This window comes from Peromyscus californicus, unplaced genomic scaffold, assembly GCF_007827085.1.
Source record: "Peromyscus californicus insignis strain IS unplaced genomic scaffold, ASM782708v3 Scaffold_6__1_contigs__length_162567912, whole genome shotgun sequence".
Taxonomy (NCBI): domain Eukaryota; kingdom Metazoa; phylum Chordata; class Mammalia; order Rodentia; family Cricetidae; genus Peromyscus; species Peromyscus californicus.
In genome coordinates, this window is record NW_026294584.1 from 61,370,867 (window position 1) to 61,395,648 (window position 24,782).

The window sequence follows — 24,782 nt, forward strand, 5'->3', positions numbered from 1 at the left end:
AGAAATAGCACGTACTGGAGGACAGAAATCCTCCCCACTGGCACTCACTGACTCCTCACCAGCAGCTCAGTCCTTACGGCCATCAGCATCAACTCCCAACTCCAGAACCCACAGAACCAGAACCTGCCAACCAAGTCCACTTCTCAGGTCCAGTCAGCACTGTTCTGTTTCTGCCAAGCTCCTGCTGCCTTGACCTTTTTCTTCTAGCCATCACCACTCTCAGATTTCTGAGTGTATGACTCATTCTTGTCATTCTGTTGTGAGCATAAATGTCAGTTCTGCAGGGAAGCGATCCCCCAAACCACCCTACCTAAGGTGGCACCTGTTCCCTAACAGTCCTGTGGCTATTTGTCATCTCTTTTCACCACCGGAACAATGACTGAATCAGTCAGTACTGAGACTGGCCTGATATACAGCAGACATTCATTCCTAAATGAATGAATCAAAGCTCAGTCCTCATCTCTTCCATTCAGACAGTTTAACGGAACAATTTCATTAGCATTTATTGTTACTAATCACGGGCCTGTTCATGACACAACAGCAGCTCAGGAACTACAAAGGTAAGTGGACTGTGTCTAAATAAGACCAAGTTAGACATGCTATCAATAAACAAGAATCTAAGGAAAATTTTAGCTACTATTTTAAGTAACAAAGACAGTAAGGGGGAAAAAACCCTTATGTAAGCAAAACTGAGAAATTAGAAAAAATTTCTTTTCCAAAAAATTAATTTCCAGGCCCAGAACCAGAGCTATGAGTTGACCCACCCCAACATCCACCCCATCTATGACCTGCTGGAGCAGGTGAAGGGGCCAATCCTGCAGTGTCAAAGCTGCAGGATCTCCATGACACAGGACAAGGACAGGATATCCAAGAGGAGCCCCAGTGAGGGCCCAGTGTCAATAGCGTAGCAGAGACCAGAGGCCTCGAACCAGACCACTGACTCATCGCAATGAACACTTGCAAGGAAAGCTGTATGGACGGACCAAAGGGTATACTGTGTGACTCACTGTGTCACACTACAGCTTCCACAATGAGATTTTTCTTTTCTTTTAAATGTTATTTTGTTTTGTCTTTGGGGGGAGGTTTCAAGGGCAGAGTGGGGATGCAAAGGTGTGTACACATATACATATATATATATGGCTGGAGAGATGGCTCAGAGGTTAAGAGCACTGGCTGCCCTTCCAGAGGTCCTGAGTTCAATTCCCAGCAACCATGTGGTGGCTCACCACCATCTGTAATGAGGTCTGGTGCCCTCTTCTAGTGTGCAGGCATATATGCAGGCAGAACACTGTATAGATTAAAGAAATAAATCTTATTCTATATAAAGTTACATACATCTTAAATTCATTCGTCGAGGGTTTTGTACATGTATACAATGTATTTCAATCATATTCACCTCCTCCACCTTCTAACTCCTCCTAGGGTCTCTTCATTCTCCTCTCATGTCCTTAAAAAAAAAAGGGGGCGGTGGTGGCGCACGCCTTTAATCCCAGCACTCAGGAGGCAGAGCCAGGCGGATCTCTGTGAGTTTCAGTCCAGCCTGGTCTACAAAGTGAGATCTAGAACAGGCACCAAAACTGCACAGAGAAACCCTGTCTGGGGAGACACACACACACACACACACACACACACACACACACACACACACACAGAACACAAACACTAAAACCCCATGTCCAAGCTGGGCGGTGGTGGCGCACACCTTTGATCCCAGCACTCGGGAGGTAGAGGCAGGTGGATCTCTGTGAGTTCAATGCCAGCCTGGGCTACATAGTGAGTCCTAGGACAGCCAGAGCTACACAGAGAAACCCTGTCTTGAAAAACTAAAAAGAAAACCCCCAAAAAACTCCATTAAAAAAAAACGCCCCCCCCACCCCAAAAAAGAAGAAAATGAAACAAAAACATGAGTCCAATTAGTGCTGCCCATATATGCATGGGTATGAGGCTATTTACAGCAGCATGGTCAACCTACTTAGGACAACATTCATTTAATTAAAAAAAAAAAAAAGTCTGACTCTCCCTCCCCTAGCAACCATCAGCTGTCAAGAGCTCCTGGGCTAGGGGTGGGGGTTTGTGTGTTTCATGATAGAATGTTGACTGGCTTGATCTTGTGCAGGTCTTGTGTGGGCAACTGCAGCTGCTGAGTTCATGAGTGCAGAGGTCCTGTCTGTCTAGAGACAGTTTTGTACCAGTCTTCTCTGACCTCTGGCTCTTAAATCTTTCTGCCCTCTCCTCCAGATGTTCCTTAGCCTTGTGGGACAGTGTGATACAGATATCCCATTTATGGTTGAACACTCTAAGAACATTTCTCTGCATCTTGACCAGTGTGAAGAGACACTCAATTTAAAAAATACAATTCTTGTTGCACATTCAGAAGTCCCCATTTGTATCCGAACCTGAGTTAACCTGATACAATACAGTCATTCTGGTAAGAGCAAATGAGGTAGTCTAGCCAAAATCCCAACAAAGAACAGTCAATTACTGTCCTCCTAAGCAGTCAACTGAGTAACAGAATTTAAACTCTCACTCTTTGGGGTGCTAATTAAATTTCTCCTTCCGACTGGCCCCTGGAGGAAAGGTATTATTCATTAGCAGAAGTGGAGCTGTGAGCAGCTGGGTCTCCCTTGGGTCTCTCCTCACTTGGACGTTCCTCCTAAGAGGGAGATCACTAATTACTGACACCTAGACAGGAAGGCTACACTTAGCTGTTCTGCTGTCTTCATTAGAAAGTGGAACACTAGACAACTGTCACGGAAATCTTTACTTGTCAACACAGAACAGTCATCCCTGTCAATAAATCACAACACTGTGTTCAAGCACTCTTAGCCCCACTACTGCACTGTTCCCTGCTTTCCAGGGACACTCTGAAACAGCAATTTAGTGTTCATGAAAAGTCAAGTTTTGTGTGCCGTACGTCAGCAGTTACTAAAAAAATTATATTCTTCACCATGACCACCTTTTATGATTCCGGCCGCGATACCCAGGATTTACTTTGGCTTTTGTCTCTACTAAATGTAGATTCTAAAAACACTAGCTACTTGCCAAAGGTGAGTCTGTAGAGACGGTCATGCTTTAAATTTGTACAACCTGAGAAGAAACTCAATTCAAGTTTTTTTGAGAAATGTTACAGAAAACAACCCAAGAGTGACCTGAAGTAACAGAAAAGGAGTGCATGTATGGACAGGTGCACATCTGCACGGCAAGGGCCAAACCATTAGGTAATCAACACGCACATCTGCAGGACAGGGCCAAACCATTCAGTAACCAACAGCACCTGTTATAGAGGCCTGAGAAGAGCCAGCCCCGTCCACAGCAGGCTTACATACATTCCTCTTCCCAATAGAACTGTCTTAATTTTAAAAACCACAGAACACTGTTATTTATTTTTGAAATTTCTTAACTTTCATTAGGCAAGATCAGGGCATCACATTGGTTTGTTCATTTGTTTTGCCATAATAAAATAGCATTGCAAGTATTCCACTCTATTTTCTCTGAAGGTTTATGTTCAAGGTTGTCATTAAATCTCATGCTCTGTGATTATCATAAAATGTACATCATTTATATAACCACTTAACTGTTTTCAGATTAATTTTGAACTTGTTTTTACGTTTCTTCTCCTAAAAAACATAGAATTACTCAAATACTTCCATTCTCATACCTAGCATTCTTTGCTAACAGTTTACATGTTACTGGTTCACTGGGCTATGACGGGTAGGGCGTTTGTCTTTTGTTCTACTAACTAGGTGATCAAGTGGTAGGGTATCCATCACAACTACCGTACTACATCTGAACACAATCGTTCCAGGGTACAGTGACCCCCTCTTCTTTTAAGTGCTAGGGACTGAACCTAGGGATTTAAACACACTAAGGACAAACTCTTGACACTGACTGACAACTTCACTCTACCCCCAATTCTTAGCATGCAGGGACAGTGATGTCCTAAAAACCTAACAGCTGTAGCAAAAGTCCAACGGGATCATCTGTAATCTCACCTCTACAGCACTGGTTACCTGTTTGTCTCCTGGACATGCCAGGAAGCAAGTGCTGGTCACCGTGACCCAAACTACTGTCCCCATGCCTCAGCACCTGCTGAGGACCAGTCAATCAGTCTTGGGCACTCTGCCAGCATACTCTCTCCTAGCAGTCATCGCCTCATCCAGACCAATTCTGAAGCAATGTTTTCAAAGCAGGGGCACTGAACCACTGGGTCATGAGATTGACTTACTGAGCCATGACCCACATTGTTAAGAAACAGGAACGCTGGCCTGGAATGCAAATAAAGGTGCTGGAAACTTTTGTTTCAGTTTTGTACACCCTTATAACTGGGTGACAATGTCAAATTTATGATTTTAAGTTGCAGTTGAAAAGGCAGGAATATACTTCTATAGCGGGAGTTCCATGGTGTAATGGTTAGCACTCTGACTGAGAAATATACTACTGTAACCATGACCCTCAATTTCTAACCTCTACAGGTTTCACTTCCTTTAGCCCCAAGATAAATCATTTCCTTCTACTCTTTTCTCAGAGGCTGCTAATTTCCTTTTTCTGAGCCTTCTGAGAAACCTGGGATCCTAATCTAGCCATTGTGAACCGAATCAGTATCTTTGGGCCTCAGGGTTTGCGAGCTAGGTCTTCTCCTCTAGCCACCTCTGTAGCTCCCTTTCCTTCTGCACAGGGTACTTGTTATCAAGCCCACCCGAACCTCCTCATCAGGAAGCTCTAGTACAGGAGTTATCATCAGCAAGTGTCTTCCTGCCTGTCCTGCCATTGTGCTACAAGTTGAACTATTATTTCGATCTAGAATCCCAGGGGTTCCCCCAATGCTCTAATTCCTAACAGCAGCTCAGAATATAAGCATTTAAATCTTGTAGATACAGCCATGACTATAATGTGCCATGACCCCTGAGATACCAAGGACATTCAATCTCTTGATCACTGCTATCCTCCAGGTACCAAGATGAACATTAAGCATGCTCATGCTGCCTGTATACAGGAAAGCACACCTGGCCATCTGACACCACCCCCACCAACACAAAGGAAGAGGCTGACACACTATCCTAACAGACTGTTCTATCCCCTTGTTCTCTATCTAGTTCCTCTCTGTCGCCTCCAAACTTTCTCTTCCTGAAACAGTTCTAAAGAGATTCTCCCCTGGTTCACTCTACCCCATGTAGCTTGTTCCAAGTCTGTCTCTGAAATATTTTCAACTCCCAGGGAGTACACCTATTTATGGTTGCATCTCCTTCCAGGGCAAAGGAGCACCTTGCTAGGGCAGTGCAGCAGCTGGGTACTGCATTGACCACGAAGACTAGAATAGTGCCGTCACCAGAAAAAGATCTTAGCCACTTAACACTCCACTCCACTCCACCAAGTTTAATGCACTCATGGAAATGTGCGTCCTGCAGAAAACAGACCATAATACTTGATGAAGGGTATACAGGTTCTGGTTGAAAGTTCTGAAGAAAAGATTAGATAGAAATAAAAACTACAGAGGCAACTGAGGAGAATTAGCTTCCTAACTTCAAAAAAGGAATCAATCAGCAAAATGAAACCTGTAGATCAGACTGACAGAATAGAACTGTATCAATGGGATGCAGCTGGGGGCTGGACAGATAGAGGGCTCAGCGGTTAAGAGCACTGGCTGCTCTTCTAGAGGACCCAGTCGGGTTCAGTTCCCAGAACTCTGTAGCCAAGGCTAGTTCACAAGCCATCTACCTTTCTTCCACTTCTACTAGCTCTATTTTTATAGTTCCAAGTTTGGGAACATTTCATCCTTCTAATCCTTCTATAAACCTGGAAAGTCTTTGTAAAAGAAATAAGAACTGGCACTGTCTGCTAGTAGCTAGCTTGATAGGAAGAGGCCAGTCAGAAACCCAAAGGGGCATGTTCTTTGAGTGTTTGAGGTGAGAGTTGCACATGGAATGGGACAAACCACAGACCCCCAACAGGAACCAAGTTCCCCACTATGGATATAAGGTAGGGACAGATAAAGGCTGATGATAAAATTAAGTAAGATGGGGTAATCTGGAGGAAGCAAGAAAAAAACCGCAAACATTAGGAACCTCAATCTACATTTCTAGACAAATGAAGACTCCATTAACAAGACAAAATGGTGAGTGGTCAATTTGACGGTATTTAAGTCAAATAGAAGACAGCTCTGGTATGTTCATGAGGGTGCTTAAGAGGTTTAACTGAGAATGGAATACCCACCCTGCATGTGTGCAGCCCCATCTCACGGGCTGTGGTCCTGGGTGAGGAAAAGAGAAAAGGCAAAGCCACACTAGCACCAATACTCATCTCTCTCTGCTTCTTGACTACAGAGAACATGACCAGCTGTCTCACATTCCCTCCCTCCCTCCCTCCCTCCCACAGAAGACTATGTCCTTAAACTGTGAGCCAGAACAAACCTTTCCTTCCTCAAGTTGCTTTTTGTCAGGTATTTGGTCACAGCAGTAATAAAAATAACCAATAAAACAGCCATCAAAATTAACTGCCAAAACAAAACTAAAAAACTAAAGCACACAAAACAAATAAACAAAAACCCCCAAAACTTTGAGTTTCCAAAACAATTATCAAAGCATTGCTTCTATTTTTTAAAACTCATGAAGGGGGGGGGGGAAGCTAGGCACAGTGGCACACACTTTTATGCAGGGGTAGACAGACTTCTGTGAGGTCATGGCCAGGCCAAGCAAGTTCTCGGACAGCAAGGGTTTCACAGAGAGAACCTGTCCTAAAACACAAACATCTTATAGGGGCGGAAAGCAAACTCAGAGATAAAACGCAAGTAAATATGAACTAAGGAAAAAACCAAAAAGCAAAAGAACCCCCAAAACACCTGGCAGGAGGTGGTGGTGCACACTGTTGGTCCCAGCACCCTTGGGAGGCAGAGGCAGGTGGACCTCTGAGTTCAAGAACAGCCTGGTCTACAGAGCGAGTTCTAGGACAGTCATGGCTACACAGAGAGACCCTGGGGTGGGGTGGGGCGGGGCACAACAACAACAAACAAAACAAACACCCAAAACAAAGTCTTTCATAATGATTTAGGGGTGGAGAGACGGCTCAGCAGTCAAGAACACTGACTGCTCTTCCAGAGGACCCGGCTTCTATTCTTAGCACCCACGTGGTATATAGACATACATGCAGGCAAAATACTCATATACATAAAAATAAATGTATCTTTACAAAAATCATGATAAATAAATAAATGTGTCTCGGGGCTGGGGAGACAGCTCAGTCAGTAAAGTATGTGCCCTACAGGCATGAGGACCCAGGTTTCACCCCCAGAGCCCATGTAAAAAGCCAGTGTGGTGGCATGATGTAGTCCCAATATTGGAGAGGCAAAGACAGGCTGATGGCCGGGGACTGCTGGCTAGCTAGCCACCCAGTCTATTTGGCCAGCTCTAGGTGAGTGAAAGAACCTGTCTCAAACAAACGACAAGGTGAATGGTGCCTAAGGCATGACAGCTGAGACTGGCCTCTGGGGTTTGTGTGCAGACAGGCATCTTTTGAAACAAGTTCTTTCCCTAGAACTTAATATTAAAAAGGTATCAACCTGAGTTTCAAGTAAAAATGGGACAATTTTGGCAATTTCCACAGAGCCAAACAAAAAGCAACCCTCTATGCCAATCATCATTCTCCATTTCTAGGAGTCCATTCACTGCACGATACAATACCAGTTAATGACAGCAAGATGGGAGAGGAAGCGGATGAAGAACACTGATGAATAAGGTTTGTAATACATCCTGATTCCAGAAACATTTAATTAGAAGAAACAGAACAGTGGGAGAAGGTTTAGGATTTGAACTCAAGATTATGGTATGAGTCCTATGAGATGAAAGTTAAGTTCTACAGGTCTCAAAATCCTCAAAATATGGCAATATCATGTATAAAGCATAGTAACTACTACATATTCAATACATGGCCATTACATTCTAGTACAGTATTGCCTGAATCAGCTAAGCTGTCCTCAAATCATGATCAATACAACTGGGGGAGGGGGGGCTGTATTCCAGGAACAGCTATCAAGCCAAGAGCAGTATCGGCATAAGACAGGCATTAAAGGAGCAGAGTTCAGGAAAAGATCCATACACAAGTGTGATCAACTGGTTTTTGGCAGAAGCGCAAAGGCAAGTCAAAGGACAAAGTACAGTATTCTCAACACATGGTGCTCAAACAACTAGACTTTCATATTGACACACACATGGAAATAGTAAGAGACAGAGAAACCCAAGCTAGACTTAGTTGGTACCCAATTTAAAAGCATATGATCAATAACAGATCATAAACTTAATTATAAAACAAAAACTATAAAACAACTTTTTTTCTGTTGTTTTTGTTTTTGTAGACAAGGTTTCTCTGTATAACAGTCCTGGCTGTCCTGAACTCGCTCTGTAGATCAGGCTGGTCAAACTCACAGAGATCCACTTGCCTCTGTCTCCTGAATGCTGGGATTAAAGGCGTGCACCACCACCAGCCCAGAAAAGATTATTTAAAAAAAAAAATCCATTTGAATTTATCAAAATTAAGAATTATGGGACCTGGGAGGTGGCTCAATTGGTAAAATGCGTACTCCGCAGGATTAAGGACCTCAACACTCAGCATCCACATAAGAAAGTGGGTGTGGTGGATCACAGCTGCAACTTCAGCACTGTGGAAATAGAAATAGGTGGGCTCCAGGTTCAGTTAGAGCCCCTGCTGCAAAATATGAGATTGAGGGCAATCAAGGAAGATACTCCACATCAACTTCTGGTCCCCACCTGCACACCTGAACCACTCACATAGAGATACACACATGCACAGAGAGACTGCTCTAAGATTCTTATTAAGGGAATGAAAATATAAGCTACGGACCTGCAGGGAAATACATTCAAAGCACTGTATGTGGAGTAACTGTAGAAACCAGCAAAGTAAAAAGGGACCATAGTGGGGGTGGGGGGTCAGAAGCAATAGGGAAGGCCCAAGTGATCCGAAGGGGGAAATGGCAAAAATGGGGGAGGGGAAGCACATGACTCTAAATGGGAGGTGGAGGGAGATCAATGCCGAATGAGGGAGGTGGGTAAAATAAGGATGTCTCAAAAAGTCATAAGAAGTCATAAGGAATCATACTATTAACTATCTACCCTAAAAATGCCTATAGTACATGTGTGTCAGTATAGAAATATACATACATAAATTAAATGAAAATTCCCCACCTGTGCTGACAATGCTACTCCAAAGATTCATAGAGCAGCTAACAAAACCCCAACACCAGGCACTTCAAAGCCCCCTTTTAAGTTGTTAGTCAGAGTTGCCCCCTGGAGCTGGAAGGTCAGCCCTTATTGCTAAAGACACCATGTACTTCAGACACTGGGCCCAGGGGCCCAAGCTGCATCTAACCTAAAAGCCTCCTCCCTGAGGACTATCTTTCATGGTATCAGAAGGCACCTTGCAAGCTTCCAAGAAGGGAAGTAACCAACGATCCTACCCAGCTACAAGGCCTTGAACCACAACTATCACCAGCATGGCACCATAACCCTAAGAGTGCAGTAGTGGCACATATTATTTGGCAGTAGCCAACAGCTCTGTAAGTGGACTTAAGACCTGTTCAACAGGAGGGAAACCAAGCCTGGTACTGGTTAGTGAAGTCATGAATCTCGCAGGATAACTTAAAACTACCACTTTACTAAGCCAGCAAAATTCCTCGGTATTGTCCTTCTTTATGTGGGTTCTGGAGATTGAACTCAGGTTACCAGGCTTGTGCCAAGTACCTTTACCTACTGAGCCATCTGGCTGGTCTTGTCACCTTGAGTTGAAGGTCTACAAATATACCAAGAGTCACCAAGGATACATTTTAAAAATATATACCTATATGTCAGCATCCTCATTTTAAAGGAGCTACACAGGAACTAATGGGTACTTTGGGAAAGTGGTCACTATGACTCCTAACATGAGCACCATTGCTAGCACAGGATCTCATGAGGGCAGAGACACTAACAGTGCAAACTTTTTCCTGATTTTTTGCTACACAGCCCTGGCTGTCCTTACACTCATAGGCATACTGCTTCCCAGGTGCTGGGGTTACAAGTGGGTGCTCAGCCTGAATAAATACTGCCATTCCCCCCCCTTTTTTTTTTCCAAAGACGGCTCTCAGGCCCAGTGGTGGTTCACACCTTTAATCCCAGCACTTAGAAGGACAGAGCAGGTGGATCTCTTTGGGTTCGATGACAGCCTGGTCTACAAAGCAAGCTCCAGGACAGGCAGGACTACACAGAGAACCCATCTCAAAAAATAAAACAAACAAATAAAGACAGGGTTTCATGTAAGTCTCACCTCAAACTTGCTATGCAGTTGAAGGTGACCTTGAATGTTTAATTGTTCTGCCTCTAACTTCCAAATTCTGGGGTATAGTGATTCACCATCACAGCAGATTCTGTATGATACTGGGGGCTGGAGCCCAGGGCATCATGCTGCTCAGGCAAGTACTCTAGCAACTGAACTGCATCCTTAACCCCAACTGTTTAACAGAAAACTCATGTGAGACATTGTTTTATTAGAGTCTGCAAAACACTTTCACATGAATCATCTCACTTGTTCCTGAGTTAAGCTGGGTTGACATCATCTTGTTCTTTTTCACACCCATTCCCAAACTTTAAAAATAGATGCTGGCAGAGGGTTAATTAAAAAAAAAAAGGGGGTGGGAGTTAAGGTATGGTTATTATTTGTGATAAATATAAGGCAGAGTAAGAAAAGCTGGCTCAAAAATTAAAACAAGAATATATTTAAGTGTGTCTCACATGACTGAATTACATAAATGAGGAATTTTAGAAACTGTCAGAGTTATTAAATTAAAAGGGGCAAAGTGGTGCTTAGGGAGGCCAGGGAACTGATTCCCTCAAGACCCCTGAAATAGAATATTCATCTTCTAGGATGACTTACAGATAAAGCCAAGGTGGAAGACAAACTACAAAAAAATTAAATATCTGGCAATGAGGAAGAAAAAAATTTCTTAGATTTGGTCAAGAACTGGTGGGCAAGCTGAGATGAGAGTGGGCAGGGCAAAGAGCCCCTCCTCCAAAAAAAAAAAAGGTTTTCAAAAAAAGGGGGATTGGCAAGGTAACTCAGTATGTAAGAATGCTTGCCACCAAGTCTGACCACCTGAGTTCCATCCCTGTGACCCACATGGTGGAGAGAACCAACTCTTTCAAACTGTCCACATGATCTCAGGTGTGCTGTGGCAAACGTGGAGGTTAAAAAAAAGACAAAAATTAAAAGCAGCTTTGATGAATTAAAGAGCATAAAATTTAAGATTGTCTAAAATAGACATGACAGCTAAACAATCATATTTATAATAGTAATAATAAAAATTTAGCCGGGCAGTTGTGGCGCACGCCTTTAATCCCAGCACTTGGGAGGCAGAGGCAGGTGGATCTCTGAGTTCGAGGCCAGCCTGGTCTACAAAGCGAGTTCCAGGAAAGGCGCAAAGCTACACAGGGAAACCCTGTCTCCAAAAAAAAAATAAAAAAAAAAATAAAAAAAAATTATACCAACATTAATTCACTTCTCAAGACACTTTTGTTGTCCAGTACTGTCCAGGAGCCATACATGGACATCAGTTATCTGAAACATAGCAGGTAGCTCTGACATATGTACATAAGAGTTTGGAGGTTAAATATGAAAAATATTTTTAAATCATATGTTGAAATTATATTTTGAATATATTGAGCTAAATTAAACTTCACTGGTTTCCTTTTATTTTAGATTGGCCACTAGAAAATCTGAATTATCTGTGCTGATATTTTATTGCTCTTGAGCAATGATGGTCTGTATATTATGGGCCTCAGGGAACGAGAGTACCCTATTTGTATAAACTTGGCTAAATTTATATAAATTAAGCTCCAGAAGATAGATAGACAGACAGACAGGCAGGCAGGCAGGATTGGCTGACACAGCAGTATGTCCCCCTGGGCTCTGCAACTTCACTTGTCCCTGGTGTGACAAAGAAACATTTTACCCTAAAGTGAGAAGGGATGTTTTCATTTTGTGATACAGCTGCTATTTTTATTTACATAGCTCCCTCAACTTTCAGTGAGGCTTGTATCTATAAAAACCATGTTTTAGTATACCAACTTTATGCTGCCACTAGCAATTTTACTTAATCGTTGGAAACTTCACTGTTACCAAGTACAAACAAGACAATACATCCCAAAGTGTATCACAAGAGGCCAAGGAAGGTGTATACAGAGATTTCCTTTTGCAGCTCACGGCTTACTACTCAGCACGAATGACTTTCCAAAGTTCCTTTGAGGCCTGCAGCTTGTGCTCGCCTTCCCAACTTCAGTTCTTACTCTCACTCATTATGCTTTACCACCCCCAGCTTCCTTCCGTTCTCAATCATGCCAAGATCTTTCTTGCCTCACTAAATCCTTCTTGGCTCTTACAATAAATACTAGGGAACCTCTCCTAGGCGGCTCTTACACATATCCTTGCCAATTGTACGTACAATGCACCCACTTTTGATTTAACCTTATACAAGGGAGAATAGCAAGATCCCAGCATACTACAGTCCCAAGCCATCCAAAGTGTGGTCTCTGGACTTCTGGAACCATCTCCAGGATTCATACAGTGGAAACATCACCAAGTCAGCCTATTTTCACATTTGTACAAAAGATGCAAATGCAGTGGTGATGTCCATGTGGGCATCCCTCAGCAGGCACCAAGACAAAAGGTACAAACCAAGTGGTGAAACACTTAATTCTCTATCACCACATTCTCACAAAGGGAAAAGGGGCCACTTTCACTCACCAATCAATGTCCTTTGAGAACACAGAGTGACTAAGTTTACTGAGTCTTGCCCCTTGCACATCTTTTTAGTATTCTCCAAGAGGACCAAGAAGATGGCTCAACAGGTAAAGGTGTTGCTGAAGACTCATGAGAAAGTAGAAGGCGCTAAGAGACTCCTGAGCTAAGTTGTCTTTTTGACTCTGACACATGAGCCACGGCAGGTGCACCGCCACACACAGTAATAGTAATAGTAATAATTCTGCATAATGAAACAGTACCTGAATAAGCACTTCTGCTACACACAGAGAAATAGGACTGTCTCCACGACAAGTATGGGGTAACTGAGAGACATCTGCACCAGCCACTTTATCACATCTTTTTTACTCAGAAGAATGACAACAATCATTAGTTCAAATTCAGCAGTTTTTTGTTTTTTGTTTTTTTAAAAAGACATTAAGGAAACAAGATCTTAGCTGGGCACACCAGTAATTCATGTAATTTTGGTACTTGGAGGAGGAGGCAGGGAAGTTTACTCAAAGTTGCAGGCTAGCCTGCACTGAGACCCTATTTCCCTACTGTCCTCCCACCCAGGAGGGTGGGAAAAGGAGTTCACCAAGTCAAGTAAAAACTGGTAGTGCAATGTCAAAATTCCAACTGTTAAGGAAGAAACCAGAATTCTGAAAAGCCTTCCCAACCCCCTTTTAGTAGTACTGAGAATTAACATAGGGCCTAGAACATACAAGGCAGATGCTCTACCAATGTTCCTGGCCTGTTTTTATTATGGAGTTACCAGGGTCAGCCTTAAACTTTGATCCTCCTCCCGTAGATTCCCAAGTAGCTGGGATTATGGGCCTGTACCATCAGTCCCAGCCTGGAAAAGTGTTAAAAAAATTGTCTATGTATATGGGTGTTTTGCCTGCATGAATACTTGTATATTACATGTGTATACTGCCCAAGGAGGCCATAAGAAGGCACTGAATCCCCTTGGGACTAGGGTTATAGCCTGTTGTGAGCTGCATGTGGGTGCCGGAGTCCCGGGTCAGTGTCCTTTTTTTTTTTCCCTTCTTTTTTTTCTTCCCCCACTTTGGTTTTTTGAGACAGGGTTTTCTCTGTGTAGTTTTGGTGCCTGTACTGGATCTCGCTCTGTAGACCAGGCTGGCCTCGAACTCAGAGATCTGCCTGGCTCTGCCTCCCCCTCCCGAGTGCTGGGATTAAAGGCATGCGCCACCACCGCCCAGCCCTGGGTCAGTGTTCTTAAGCACTGAGTCATCTCTCCAGACCCTGGAAAAGCTTTTAACAGCACTTTAAGATTTCTCTTCGGTTAGTGAAAGTATTAACAAATGTAATCTTCAAAGTATCTGCATATTAACTGTAGCAACACATGGAAGACCTGTGTAACAGTGGACCAATGATCCAAGTTCCACAGCACAGTAGGGTATAAGAGCTACTTAAGAGTATAAAGCAGAACAATGTGGTTTAATGCAAAGGGAACAACAGGGCAAACTCAACAATAAGACTGCAGACTGCACACGGTACCAACCTAAGACTAACCACTGACAGAAGCCAGTGAGAAGGCTTAGGGTATAAAGATGCTTTCTGACAAACTTATGCCAGGATCCACACAGCAGAAAGAGAAAACCAACTTCCGCAAGTTATCCTCTAACCTCCAATGTATCCCATGTGCACGGTCTCAAAGAAATATAATAGTAAAAGACACTGTTGGCTACTCCTTACAGAGGTTTAGTACATACCAAAGATACACTACCATCTCAAAGAGCTATTAAAAAATCACCCCCTTTCAACTATTCATCTGCTAAAGGCTGATTTTTCACCTCATACTGAATGAAATCGGGAGCAGATGAAAACCCACTGTTAAAAAAACAAAAACAAGGGCTGGAGAGATGGCTCAGAGGTTAAGAGCACTGCTTGTTCTTCTAAATGGTCCTGAGTTCAATTCCCAGCAACCACATGGTGGCTCAAAACCATCTGTAATGAGATCTGGTGCCCTCTTCTGGCCTGCAGGGATATGTGCAGACAACACTGTATACAAAATAAATAAATTAAAAAAAATACAAAAACAAAACAATGTCTAAAAGATTCTTTCATGGGGCGTGGATAGATGCTCAGTGGTTGAGAGCACTGGGTGCTCTTGCAGAGGACCCAAGTTCATTTCCAAGCACCCACACAGTAGCTCATAATCATCTGAAAACTCTAGTCCCAAAGGACTGCCCTCTTCTTGTCTTAAAAACACCTGTATGCACGCATGTAAAACACTCATACACAAAATAAATCTTAAAAAAAAAGATTCTTTCAAATCTGAAAAGTACCCTACCAAAATCTATGAGCAGAAGTTGACAAATTAGTCCTACACACAAGTGGCTAAAAACTGACAAAACAATCTTGAAAAAACCAAAAACCTCAAAGATTCCTATGTCGCTATTCACTATGACACCACAGTAACGTGAGGGAGACTGCGGGCTGATGTGAGGACAAACAGAGCAGCAGAAGGAAGATCTCAAGACAAGCCCTGAAATCCATGCACATTCATTTTCCACTAAGGAATTCAATGAGGAACCAACAGCCTTCTAACAGGCTGAGACAAGTTGTACCCTTTGCTCACACCACACATATTAACCTCTAGCGGGTCCTATAAACCTAAATGCAGGAGCTGAGTTTAAAATGTTCAGACTGTCTACTGTGAGGTCCCTGGATAGTACACCAAAAGTAAAAAGTGCAAAAGTAAACAGTTCAACTGGACCTCAAGCAAGGCCCTGGACTCAATTCTGAACACCAAGGGAAGAAAAGTGGAAACACAATTTCACCACCATAGACGGAAGAATTGTTTATAAATCATATATACTCTTGAAGCCTACTAAGGTGGCTAAAAGACAAGCAAAGAGTGGGTAAGCATGGAGACAGATTCCGAGCCTCGTACACTGTTGCTAGGAATGTATAAAGTGAGAGGTTGAGGAAAAGTTTGACAGTTCCTCAAAGTGTCAAATAGGGATACCACATGTCCCAGCAATTTCATTCCTAAGGAACAACCAAGAGAAATGAAAGCACAGGAATGTTTTACAGGAATGTTTATAACACCATTATTTGTAACAGCCAAGAAATAGAAACAATTCATTTATCTAACAGGACAATGTGGTAAACCCACATTAATGGAATATTATTCAGCTACAAACACAAGCAAGGTATTGTTATATATGCAATATGGATGAAGCTTGGAAATAGGCTAAATGAAAGATGTCAGTCACAAAGTACCATATGTATATTATGCCATTTACATGAAATGTCCAGAGTAAGTAAATAAAAACAGAAGGCAAATTAGTGGTTGCCAGGGGCTGAGTAGTGAGAACTGCTATGAGCACAAGATTTTTTGGTACTTATGGACATTTAAAACTTGGCCATCAAAACTGGATCCCCGCCGGGCAGTGGTGGCGCACGCCTTTAATCCCAGCACTCGGGAGGCAGAGCCAGGCAGATCTCTGTGAGTTCGAGGCCAGTCTGGTCTACAAAGCAAGTTCCAGGAAAGGCGCAAAACTACACAGAGAAACCCTGTCTCAACCCCCCCACCCCCCAAAAAACTGGATCCCCAGAACTCATGTGGTGGAAGGGAAGAACAACCCCCACAAGCGGTCCTCTAACCTCCACATGCCTGATGTAGCATGTTCTCCCAACAAATTAATGAACCAGTAAGTGCTCGCTCACTTCAGCGGCACATGTACTAAAACTGGAACCATACAGAGAAGATTAGCATGGCCCCTGCACAAGGATGACACACACATTTATGAAGTGTCCCATATTAAAAAAAGTTGTAATATAACATTTGGCCGTACAAAATCATATTCACAAGTGTGAGCTCTGCTTATTCTCTTATACAGAACAACAAATAGGACTGATGAAGCTTCACAAAAGTGGCCCCTAGAAGACACAGCACATGCTACTAAGCACATATTAATTTTACACACTGCTAGGTTTTATACATGGCAAGTAGTGTTTAAATCACAATTTCTTAAAAAAAAAATCACGCACTAAAGTGTGTGTGTGTATGTGTGTATGTTTGCACAGAGCCCAGAGACGAAACGTTAAGTGTTCTCTTCCACCACTTCTCCACTTCCATCCAGACAGAGGCTCTCACTGAAATTGGAGCTCTGTTTTATAGATAGGCAGGTGGACAGCAAGCTCCAGCTAGCTATCCTCCTGTCTCTGTCCCCACAAGCTCACTGCCTTGCCCAACTTTTCACATGGGCTCTAGGATTTGAACTCAGGCTCTCACAGCTGCATAGAAAGCACCCTTACTTGCCCAGTTATCTTCCCAGCCCTCACCACAATTCCTTAACAGATTATGTCAGAAAAGGACAAGATAATGTAACGGGACAGATTCCAATACAATTGTGTTCTATTGGGAACTATCAAACATGTCATGATACCTTTCCCTGTAAGAATCCAACAGCACCAGACACGTTCTGACAAGGTAATTCATCTACTCTCAGTGAACTGCCATTCACCAAACCAGTCACTTCATTTTATTTTATAAACTTCCACATTCCTGTGATCCCATTCCTAGGATTACACATGGCAAATAAGTTTTTGGAAAGATGGTCTAATGACAAACCAGATTACCAAACACTCTGGAAGTTATTCCAGAGAAAGACTGCCGGATTGAAGACAGTTTACTCTGACAGTTTTGATTGGCTCCTCGATGTTAAGGACTCCTCAGCTGTAGGAGCAACAATGCACCATGAGGAAGCTGCTACATATGGCAACCACCAAAATGAACACAAAGGACCTCCCTAAAAGCTAGACTGGATTACAGGTGACACAGAGGTAACATGTCCTCAAAAACTTCCCTACTGCAAACACCTGGAAAAGACTGCAGGAGACAAGCTGCACAAATTTCCCTTTAGGTAGGTTTATCAATGTTTCAACAAATAAAAATTTGAAAGCCTAATAATAAAACAATCACATTTCAGTTTTTGCTGAAGGCAAACATAAAAGTTTGTGGCATGATTACGTAACAATGCCAAGCAGTCTAGTCAAGAGAACATTATAAAAGGCATGGCTTCTAGACGAGCCTATTTCAATGCTTTATCATCAATCAATACAACTGCTTAGAAACACACACACACACACACACACACACACACACACACACACACACAATCTAGAAACACTGAAATTTCTATACTCTGGCACCAAACCTATTTCTAAGTTCTGAGAAGTCTGAATGGTGGGCAATTCCCGGAAAAGTGGCTAGCAAGTGCAATCGTGCTGGCAAAAAGCCAATCTGACTCCTCTGCAAGAATTCAGAAACTACAAAATATTCCTGTTCATATGAAACAAAACTAAAGTCAAATGCAACACTGAAAGTAACACAGCCTCTCCAAAGTATCTTTTACTTCAATTATTGCACTTGAAAACAACTATTGAGAAAAGGATAGGCTATGGAAGGACATTGAAAATAGGTCTACAGTTCTGTGCTCCTCCGCAGGCTAGCACTGCATTAACAAACAGCAGTAAAGGTTTGTGAAGAAAAGGCTAAGGGCACACCTATCCCAGGCCTGGTGTGGCTTTCACAGGAAGACCAGTCGGGGCTACAAAGTGAGAACAGGACCACCTCGGTTACATAAGACTGCCTGGAAGCAGAATGACTTTCTATTGGACATAAGTTCTTTAGCAAAGGAGACAAAACACTAAACTTATTTAAGCCCATTACCATTTCAAACATTTCAAGGGGAGAATAAAATCCAGACCTTTAGAACATCCTCTTGGGTTGAAAACAGATAGCCCAGCTACTTGTGACTTATGCCTTGCTCATTCAGGATTGCTATCTTCAACGAGTTAGCACTCTGTATATTTATCTGATTAGAGAGTGCTCAATCAAAAGCCAGGTTATGTGACGGTCCGTTCTCCAAATTCGGAGGGAATTCAGAAAACAAGCAACAGTATGGTGATCCAGACAATCAACAATGTTAGACCAGGAGTTCCATATTGGTGTTTAGTAAATGGTCTCAGAGACACTGAAACCTCAATTTTGCTCGTGCTAACTCTAAGGCTGCAACGGTTAAGCAGTCACCTACTCTTTCTTCCCCACCGCATTTAGTACTGCCCCGTGCAGGAGTTAGTTACCTTTCCACTCTAGGCACCCCCATCTCAGTCTCTGATCTTCCACTCCCTCCCTAAGGGTTCTCTCTCCAACTCTTAAGGGAGAGGTGGTGAAAGGATGAGTAAGCAGGCCGAGACTTATCTTGGTCAAAGAGCACAGACCCTGGCACCAGCAGCGGAAAGCAGGGGTGAGAAAGCAGACTGGAAAGCCTAACGGGGCGTCCGTCCAGTGGGGAAGGCTTTCCTATGGCAGTTACTGCCACCTCGTTCCTGAATCAGACTCCAACCTACCCCACCTCCCGCTTCACCACTCCTCGGCGGTCCCTCTGTGCCAAGTGCATTTTCTGGAGACAGTTACATCTTTCAAACAGTAATAAAGATGTACGTGATATTCCCAGGTTCCGGTCGGTCAAAGACAATAAAGCCTCACCCTGCAGCATGGTTAAGTTCGAATGTCCTGTTTCACAAGATGGACTAAATACTACTCGTCTCGACACCATGATCACTCCCCACCCCACCCAGGGCCCACCTCTATTCGGCAAAAAAGGTGACTGCTAGGAGCAACTTCAAATGTATGTCAATCGCTTGGTGGTGGTGTTGGGGAAACAAAAGGACTTCTGAATTACTTTAACAGCCTGGTTCCGAGTGCCTGGCCTTGTTTTTCCCCAAAGAAAAATAGGACACTGAGAGTTCGGAGATGTCTTTCTCGCCTTTGCTACGCCGGCCGCCAGCAGCGGTATACCTAGCGGGCTTCTGAGGGGCTCAGTATAGCTTTCTTCGGGGCGCAAACTTGCCCTCGGTGGCCAAACGTCTGGGAAGTTTGCCCGTTTTCTTTAAAAGGTCTAAGTTCTCTACGGATGAAGGACGCAAGGAGCGGTTTCCTTTGTTGAAATGCCCGAGATCAGTTGAATTGGGGGAGCAGGTGGGGAAAGACTGCTCAGAGAAGGCGGGACAGATGCGGGGGACCCGACGAGGCTGCTCCGGGCTGCCTCGAGGCCTGCGGCCCCCGCCACCTGTCCGCCGCGCCTGGGGACCGGGGGAGGCGCCGCCACCTCCACTCAAAATGGAGGTTATGAAACGCGCGCCGCCCGCCCGCCCGCCCGCCCGCCCGCCCGCCACATGGCCGGGCCGCGTCCCGAGGTTCAGACCCCGGCACCGCAGGGGCAGCCACTCACCCACAGACCGGTAGCCCAGGATGGCGATCTTCCGGGACTTGGACTGCGGCATCTTGGCGGCCTGCTCAGCCCCGGCCCAACCACATCAACCGCGGCGGCGGCGGCTCCTCCGGCTCAGACTATCGGCGGCGGGTGCGCCGGGGGAACGCGGCATACAGAGCGCGGCGGCGGGCGCGGCTGCCTCTCGCTGGCTCGGCTCTTCGCTCGCTCAACCGCCCGGAACCGACCGCGCGGGCCCTCCCCCCACAACACACCCACGTGACCGCGCGCGGCCGCGTCAGCGCCGCCTCCCGCCGCCGCCTCCCGGCCCCGGAACGCGCGGGGGGTGCGTCGGGGGATCGTTTTACTTTAAAGGGAAAAAGCGGAGACGCCCCAAGGCCCCCGGAAAAGTCACGACCGAAACTCGCTGCGTCATGACCCTCCCACCTACTTCCGCCGCTTTTTAATTACGACAGTCCTGCCTGAGCCCTGACTGGACGGCTCCCAGACAGCCGCGCGATGACGCAATGGAAACTCCGTCTACCATTGGGAATTCAGAGGGGGCGGAGCCAAGGAGAGGCGCGGCACCGCGGGGAGCTAAAAATATAATTTGGCTGCGTTTGCGCCGCCGAGCGCCTGCGTGGTTCAAGAGCGTGGCTCTACCGGCGGGTTGGGTGGGTGGGCGGGCTGGCAGCTCCCCCATGATTGGCTGATTTGGGGCGTGAGGGCGGAACCGACGGCGAGAAGGGCGGTGATTGGTGCAGTGCTGAGCCGTTGGCCGACTTGCTTCGGCCGGCCCTTAAAAGGCACGAGGCGCGTGGCCCTAGGCTGTGCGTTGGCTGCCACCTCTCGATTCTTGTTTATTCTTTAAATTACCGTCCTGCTATGTTAGCGTTAGTCTGGGCTTAATGTGGGTGGTGACTAAGCTTTATTCGTGGCTGAGGGACTGTGGGAAGAATGGAATCTGTGCAGATTCCAAATGTCAGAAATTCTATTAAAAGCAGGGCGAGCTGGCCAGTCCTGGTGCGGACCCAGGCGACACGCGGAGCGCACCTCGCGTGGAAAGACGCACGCGTGGGAGCCCTGCTGCCAGATCAGCTCGTCTTTTACACTGAACACTCAGAGGTTATTTCTGGAGAGACGTGAAAGTCAGCCATTGTCAAGAAGGCTGAGGGAAAGCCGGAGACTTCGCTGTCTGGTGTGGGCGGACCAACGCCTGAAAAGGGAAGGCTGGCATATTTTCGACAAAAGGCGTACTGGCAGAGAGCTTCTTGTCTCCGGAGAACTACAGAAGAGGAGTTGGGACATTTTCGTGCTAAAAAGCAGGAAAGAAAGACAATCCCTAGACCTAGTTCATGGAAGCCCAAGTTGAAAGCTAGGCCTGGAAATGAAGATACCAAGAGAGAACAGCACGCTTGTCAACCTTCATGATAGACTTTTTTTAGGGTCTCATGTAGTCCACCTGGAATTCTTAGTGATCCACCTGCCTCTGCCTCCCAAGTGCTGGGATTAAAGGCTGCCCCACCACCTTGAGCTTCTGATTCTCCTGTCTTTACTCAAGTGCTAGGATTACAGGCTACCAAACCATGTTTATTTGGTGCTAGGGATTGAACCCCGAATGTACATTAGGCAAGTATGCAGATGACTGAGCTACATCTGCGTTCCCCCAGCACCTTGAGCTTCTGATTCTCCTGTCTTTACTCAAGTGCTAGGATTACAGGCTACCAAACCATGTTTATTTGGTGCTAGGGATTGAACCCCGAATGTACATTAGACAAGTATGCAGATGACTGAGCTACATCTGCGTTCCCCCAGCACTGTTTTAAGTATTTTAAAACAGATTCAAGCTGGGCGGTGGTGGCGCACGCCTTTAATCCCAGTACTCGGGAGGCAGAGCCAGGCGGATCTCTGTGAGTTCGAGGCCAGCCTGGTCTACAAAGTGAGTTCCAGAGCAGGCGCCAAAGCTACACAGAGAAACCCTGTCTCGGAAAAAAACAAAAACAAAAAAACCCCCCCAAAAAAAACAAATTCAGGTAAACATATGATATCAGATGCCCTGATCCACCAGTATTCTTGAACCCGTAGCACTAAATTCCTTGGTGAATGTATTATCATTTAGGGTTGCCTTAGAAAAAGTGTCCAGCAAGATGACTCAGCTAGTAAAAGCACTTGCTGTGTGAGCCTCACAAAATCTGACTTTAATTCATGGATGCCAAGGTGGAAAAAGAACTTACTCCTAAGAGTTATCCTTTGACTTTTACATCCATTCTGTTTTATGCCCACATCTGCACACACACATGATAATAATAATAATAATAATAATAATAATAATAATAATAATAATAAATAGAACACAAAACAAACGACATGCTATAGATAGTGAGAGTCTGTATGTGAATTGTGTATATTTATTTGTACCTATATGCTATTGTATTGTGTTCTGAGATCTGCTAAAAAAAATCTTCCTTTGAATTCCCACAAAAAATTTAAAAATACTGCTTTAGCCTAGGAATATTAGTAATCTGATCAAGAAGCAACTGTAAAGTCCAAGAATTTTCTAGTTGCTGTCTTTTTTTTTTTTTTTTTTTTTTTTTTTTTTTTGGTTTTTCGAGACAGGGTTTCTCTGTGTAGTTTTGGTGCCTGTCCTGGATCTCGCTCTGTAGACCAGGCTGGCCTCGAACTCACAGAGATCCACCTGCCTCTGCCTCCTAAGCGCTGCGATGTGCTTAGGTGTGCACCCCCACCATCTGGCTCTAGTTGCTGTCTTCAAGCTCTTTGAGGTCAGACTCGAGAACTCAGAAGATTCTGTTATTCCAGAGCAGATTGAATTCACTTTCAAATATGGCTCAGGGACCTGGGCTGTGGTGGCACATGCCTTTAATACCGGTTCAGAGAGGCAGGGATGACTGTCTCAAACAAACAAACTATGTATGAAATTTTTCTTATAGGAAATCTTCACCTTAATTGAAGTAGACATCTGAGACTTTAACTGTTTTGTTTTAAATATTTGATGAGAAAGAGTGGAGATGAATTAGATTCATCATAATCTTGGCAAAAGTCAAATCAGACTTACTTGTTCTGTCTCACAGAAGGTGTTCAAAATCAAACAGTGCAGATCTGGGGAAATATGCCAAACCATTAATGTGGGCAGGTTGTTGAAATCAGAGGGCCAGCTCTTACTCCTGTGGACAGAGAAGGACCTTCTCAGCAGAGAAATGGTCCTGTCTTCAGGATGAGTGTCATCTTGGCGAAGGCAAGTCCTCTGACTCTTACTGGGAAGAAAATCTTGCCCTCTCTGAGCAAGGGCTCTCAACCCAGTGTACCTTCCTGAGACATGGAATTCATGGGCTGCTAGAGATGGGAAAGCGAAGTGAGCCAGTTCCAAATCCTTGGAGGAAGCCATGTGTGATGGAGAACACTGACTTGGTAAGGAACTGGGAGGGTATGTCTTGGCTCTGCCGCCACTTCTCATTTCACCATGGTTTGCCTTGTGTTCTCCCGCAAAACGGCCTGTGGAAGTTCAGTTCCTGTCTTAGTTGGAATAGGGCCTCTGCAGACATAAATTGTTAAGATGAAGTCATACTATGATGACTCTCAAGCCAGCATGAGTAGTGACCTTCTGAGAAGAGAGGGGACACAGGCATGAGGGAAGATGGTCAGTGTGACAGAGACTGAAGTGTTCCTGGGATTGTGTGAAGCTGTAAGAGGTGAGGGGTTGTACTCCTCGTGACCCTTCCAAGAGAATGTTTCCACCAAAACCAAGCTTTTGCTGTGACTCTCTAGAATCTTGAGAAGAAATTTCCATTGTTTTAATTTTTTCCATTGTTTAATATTGCCCATTAACCTAATGGGCAATATTTTGTCACGGTAACCACTGGGAACTACATCAACTCTTCTCAGATTGCCAGCAATTTTATTCTAAGTTTGAATGTGATTTCCAGGGGCTGTAGATAAAGTTCATCTCTCCACAATCTAAAGCTTCTAGCTTTCACCAACAAAAGGCTGCCAACACACACAGAGCCAGGCTATAGGGTTGTTGCCTCAGTGGCAGGTAAGCCTACTGGAGCAGAAGGCATAGGACTCACTCCTAAGAACCTGGGAGATGTTCAAGAGAACCCAGGAGGCTGATTCCTTGCAGTAAAACAAGTGATGGCTTGTCAGTGTGGATTCTATATGTCCTTCAAATGTGCCTTAGATGTAGAAATTAGTCACAGTTCTTCATAAGCCACTGAAAGATACAATTAACATTTGAGGTGCACAGTGAACACCGGCTCAGCTTATGTAAAGGGCTGGCTCAGTATTGAATTTCATCCAAGCCATTAGGCTGTAGGGAACCTCTGTGGGGGTGTAAGAAGGAAGAATGGGGCTGTTTTTTCTAAATGTTTTTATTTCCACTTAGAATAATTGATCTTTGTTAATATGTAATATATGGATTTGTCATGATTCACACTTGGTCTGTGTGACAGTGGCATGTCACGACAGGTACTGAGGTGCCACATCTGGGAAGTCATGGCGATCCCTTCACTGTTGAATGCTCTGAATGTCGGGTGTTGCCTTTCTCCCCGTGTCGTGCTTGCTCCACTGTCAGCACAATGGAGGCTAGCCTTGACCACCTGCCTGGGTGGCCACTGTCCATGCTTTACAGCGCACGTGTTTCTCTCCTGTTCAGTCTGTACTCTTTGGAAGGGAACCCCTGTGCTCAGCCCCTCCTTAAGGGGCGGGAAGGGATGTATGATGTCATTCCCCTCTGCCTGAGAA

The 24,782-nt window shown here is 44.6% G+C and overlaps 1 protein-coding gene and 1 non-coding gene across 2 annotated transcripts in view; one reads left to right on the forward strand and one right to left on the reverse strand.

Annotated features, from left to right (window-relative positions):
• The window catches only part of Rheb (Ras homolog, mTORC1 binding), a 42,952-nt gene extending 22,513 nt beyond the window's left edge, over positions 1–20,439 (reverse strand). The window contains exon 1 of the mRNA XM_052720085.1: positions 20,046–20,439. Within this exon, the coding sequence (XP_052576045.1) occupies positions 20,046–20,097 (52 nt within the window). The 5' untranslated portion in view covers positions 20,098–20,439. The remainder of the gene's footprint in view (positions 1–20,045) is intronic.
• On the forward strand, positions 16,462–16,572 carry LOC128100267 (U6 spliceosomal RNA). The gene has a single exon (XR_008214768.1). It is a non-coding gene; the product is annotated as a U6 spliceosomal RNA (small nuclear RNA).
• Positions 20,440–24,782: the final 4,343 nt, after the last annotated feature.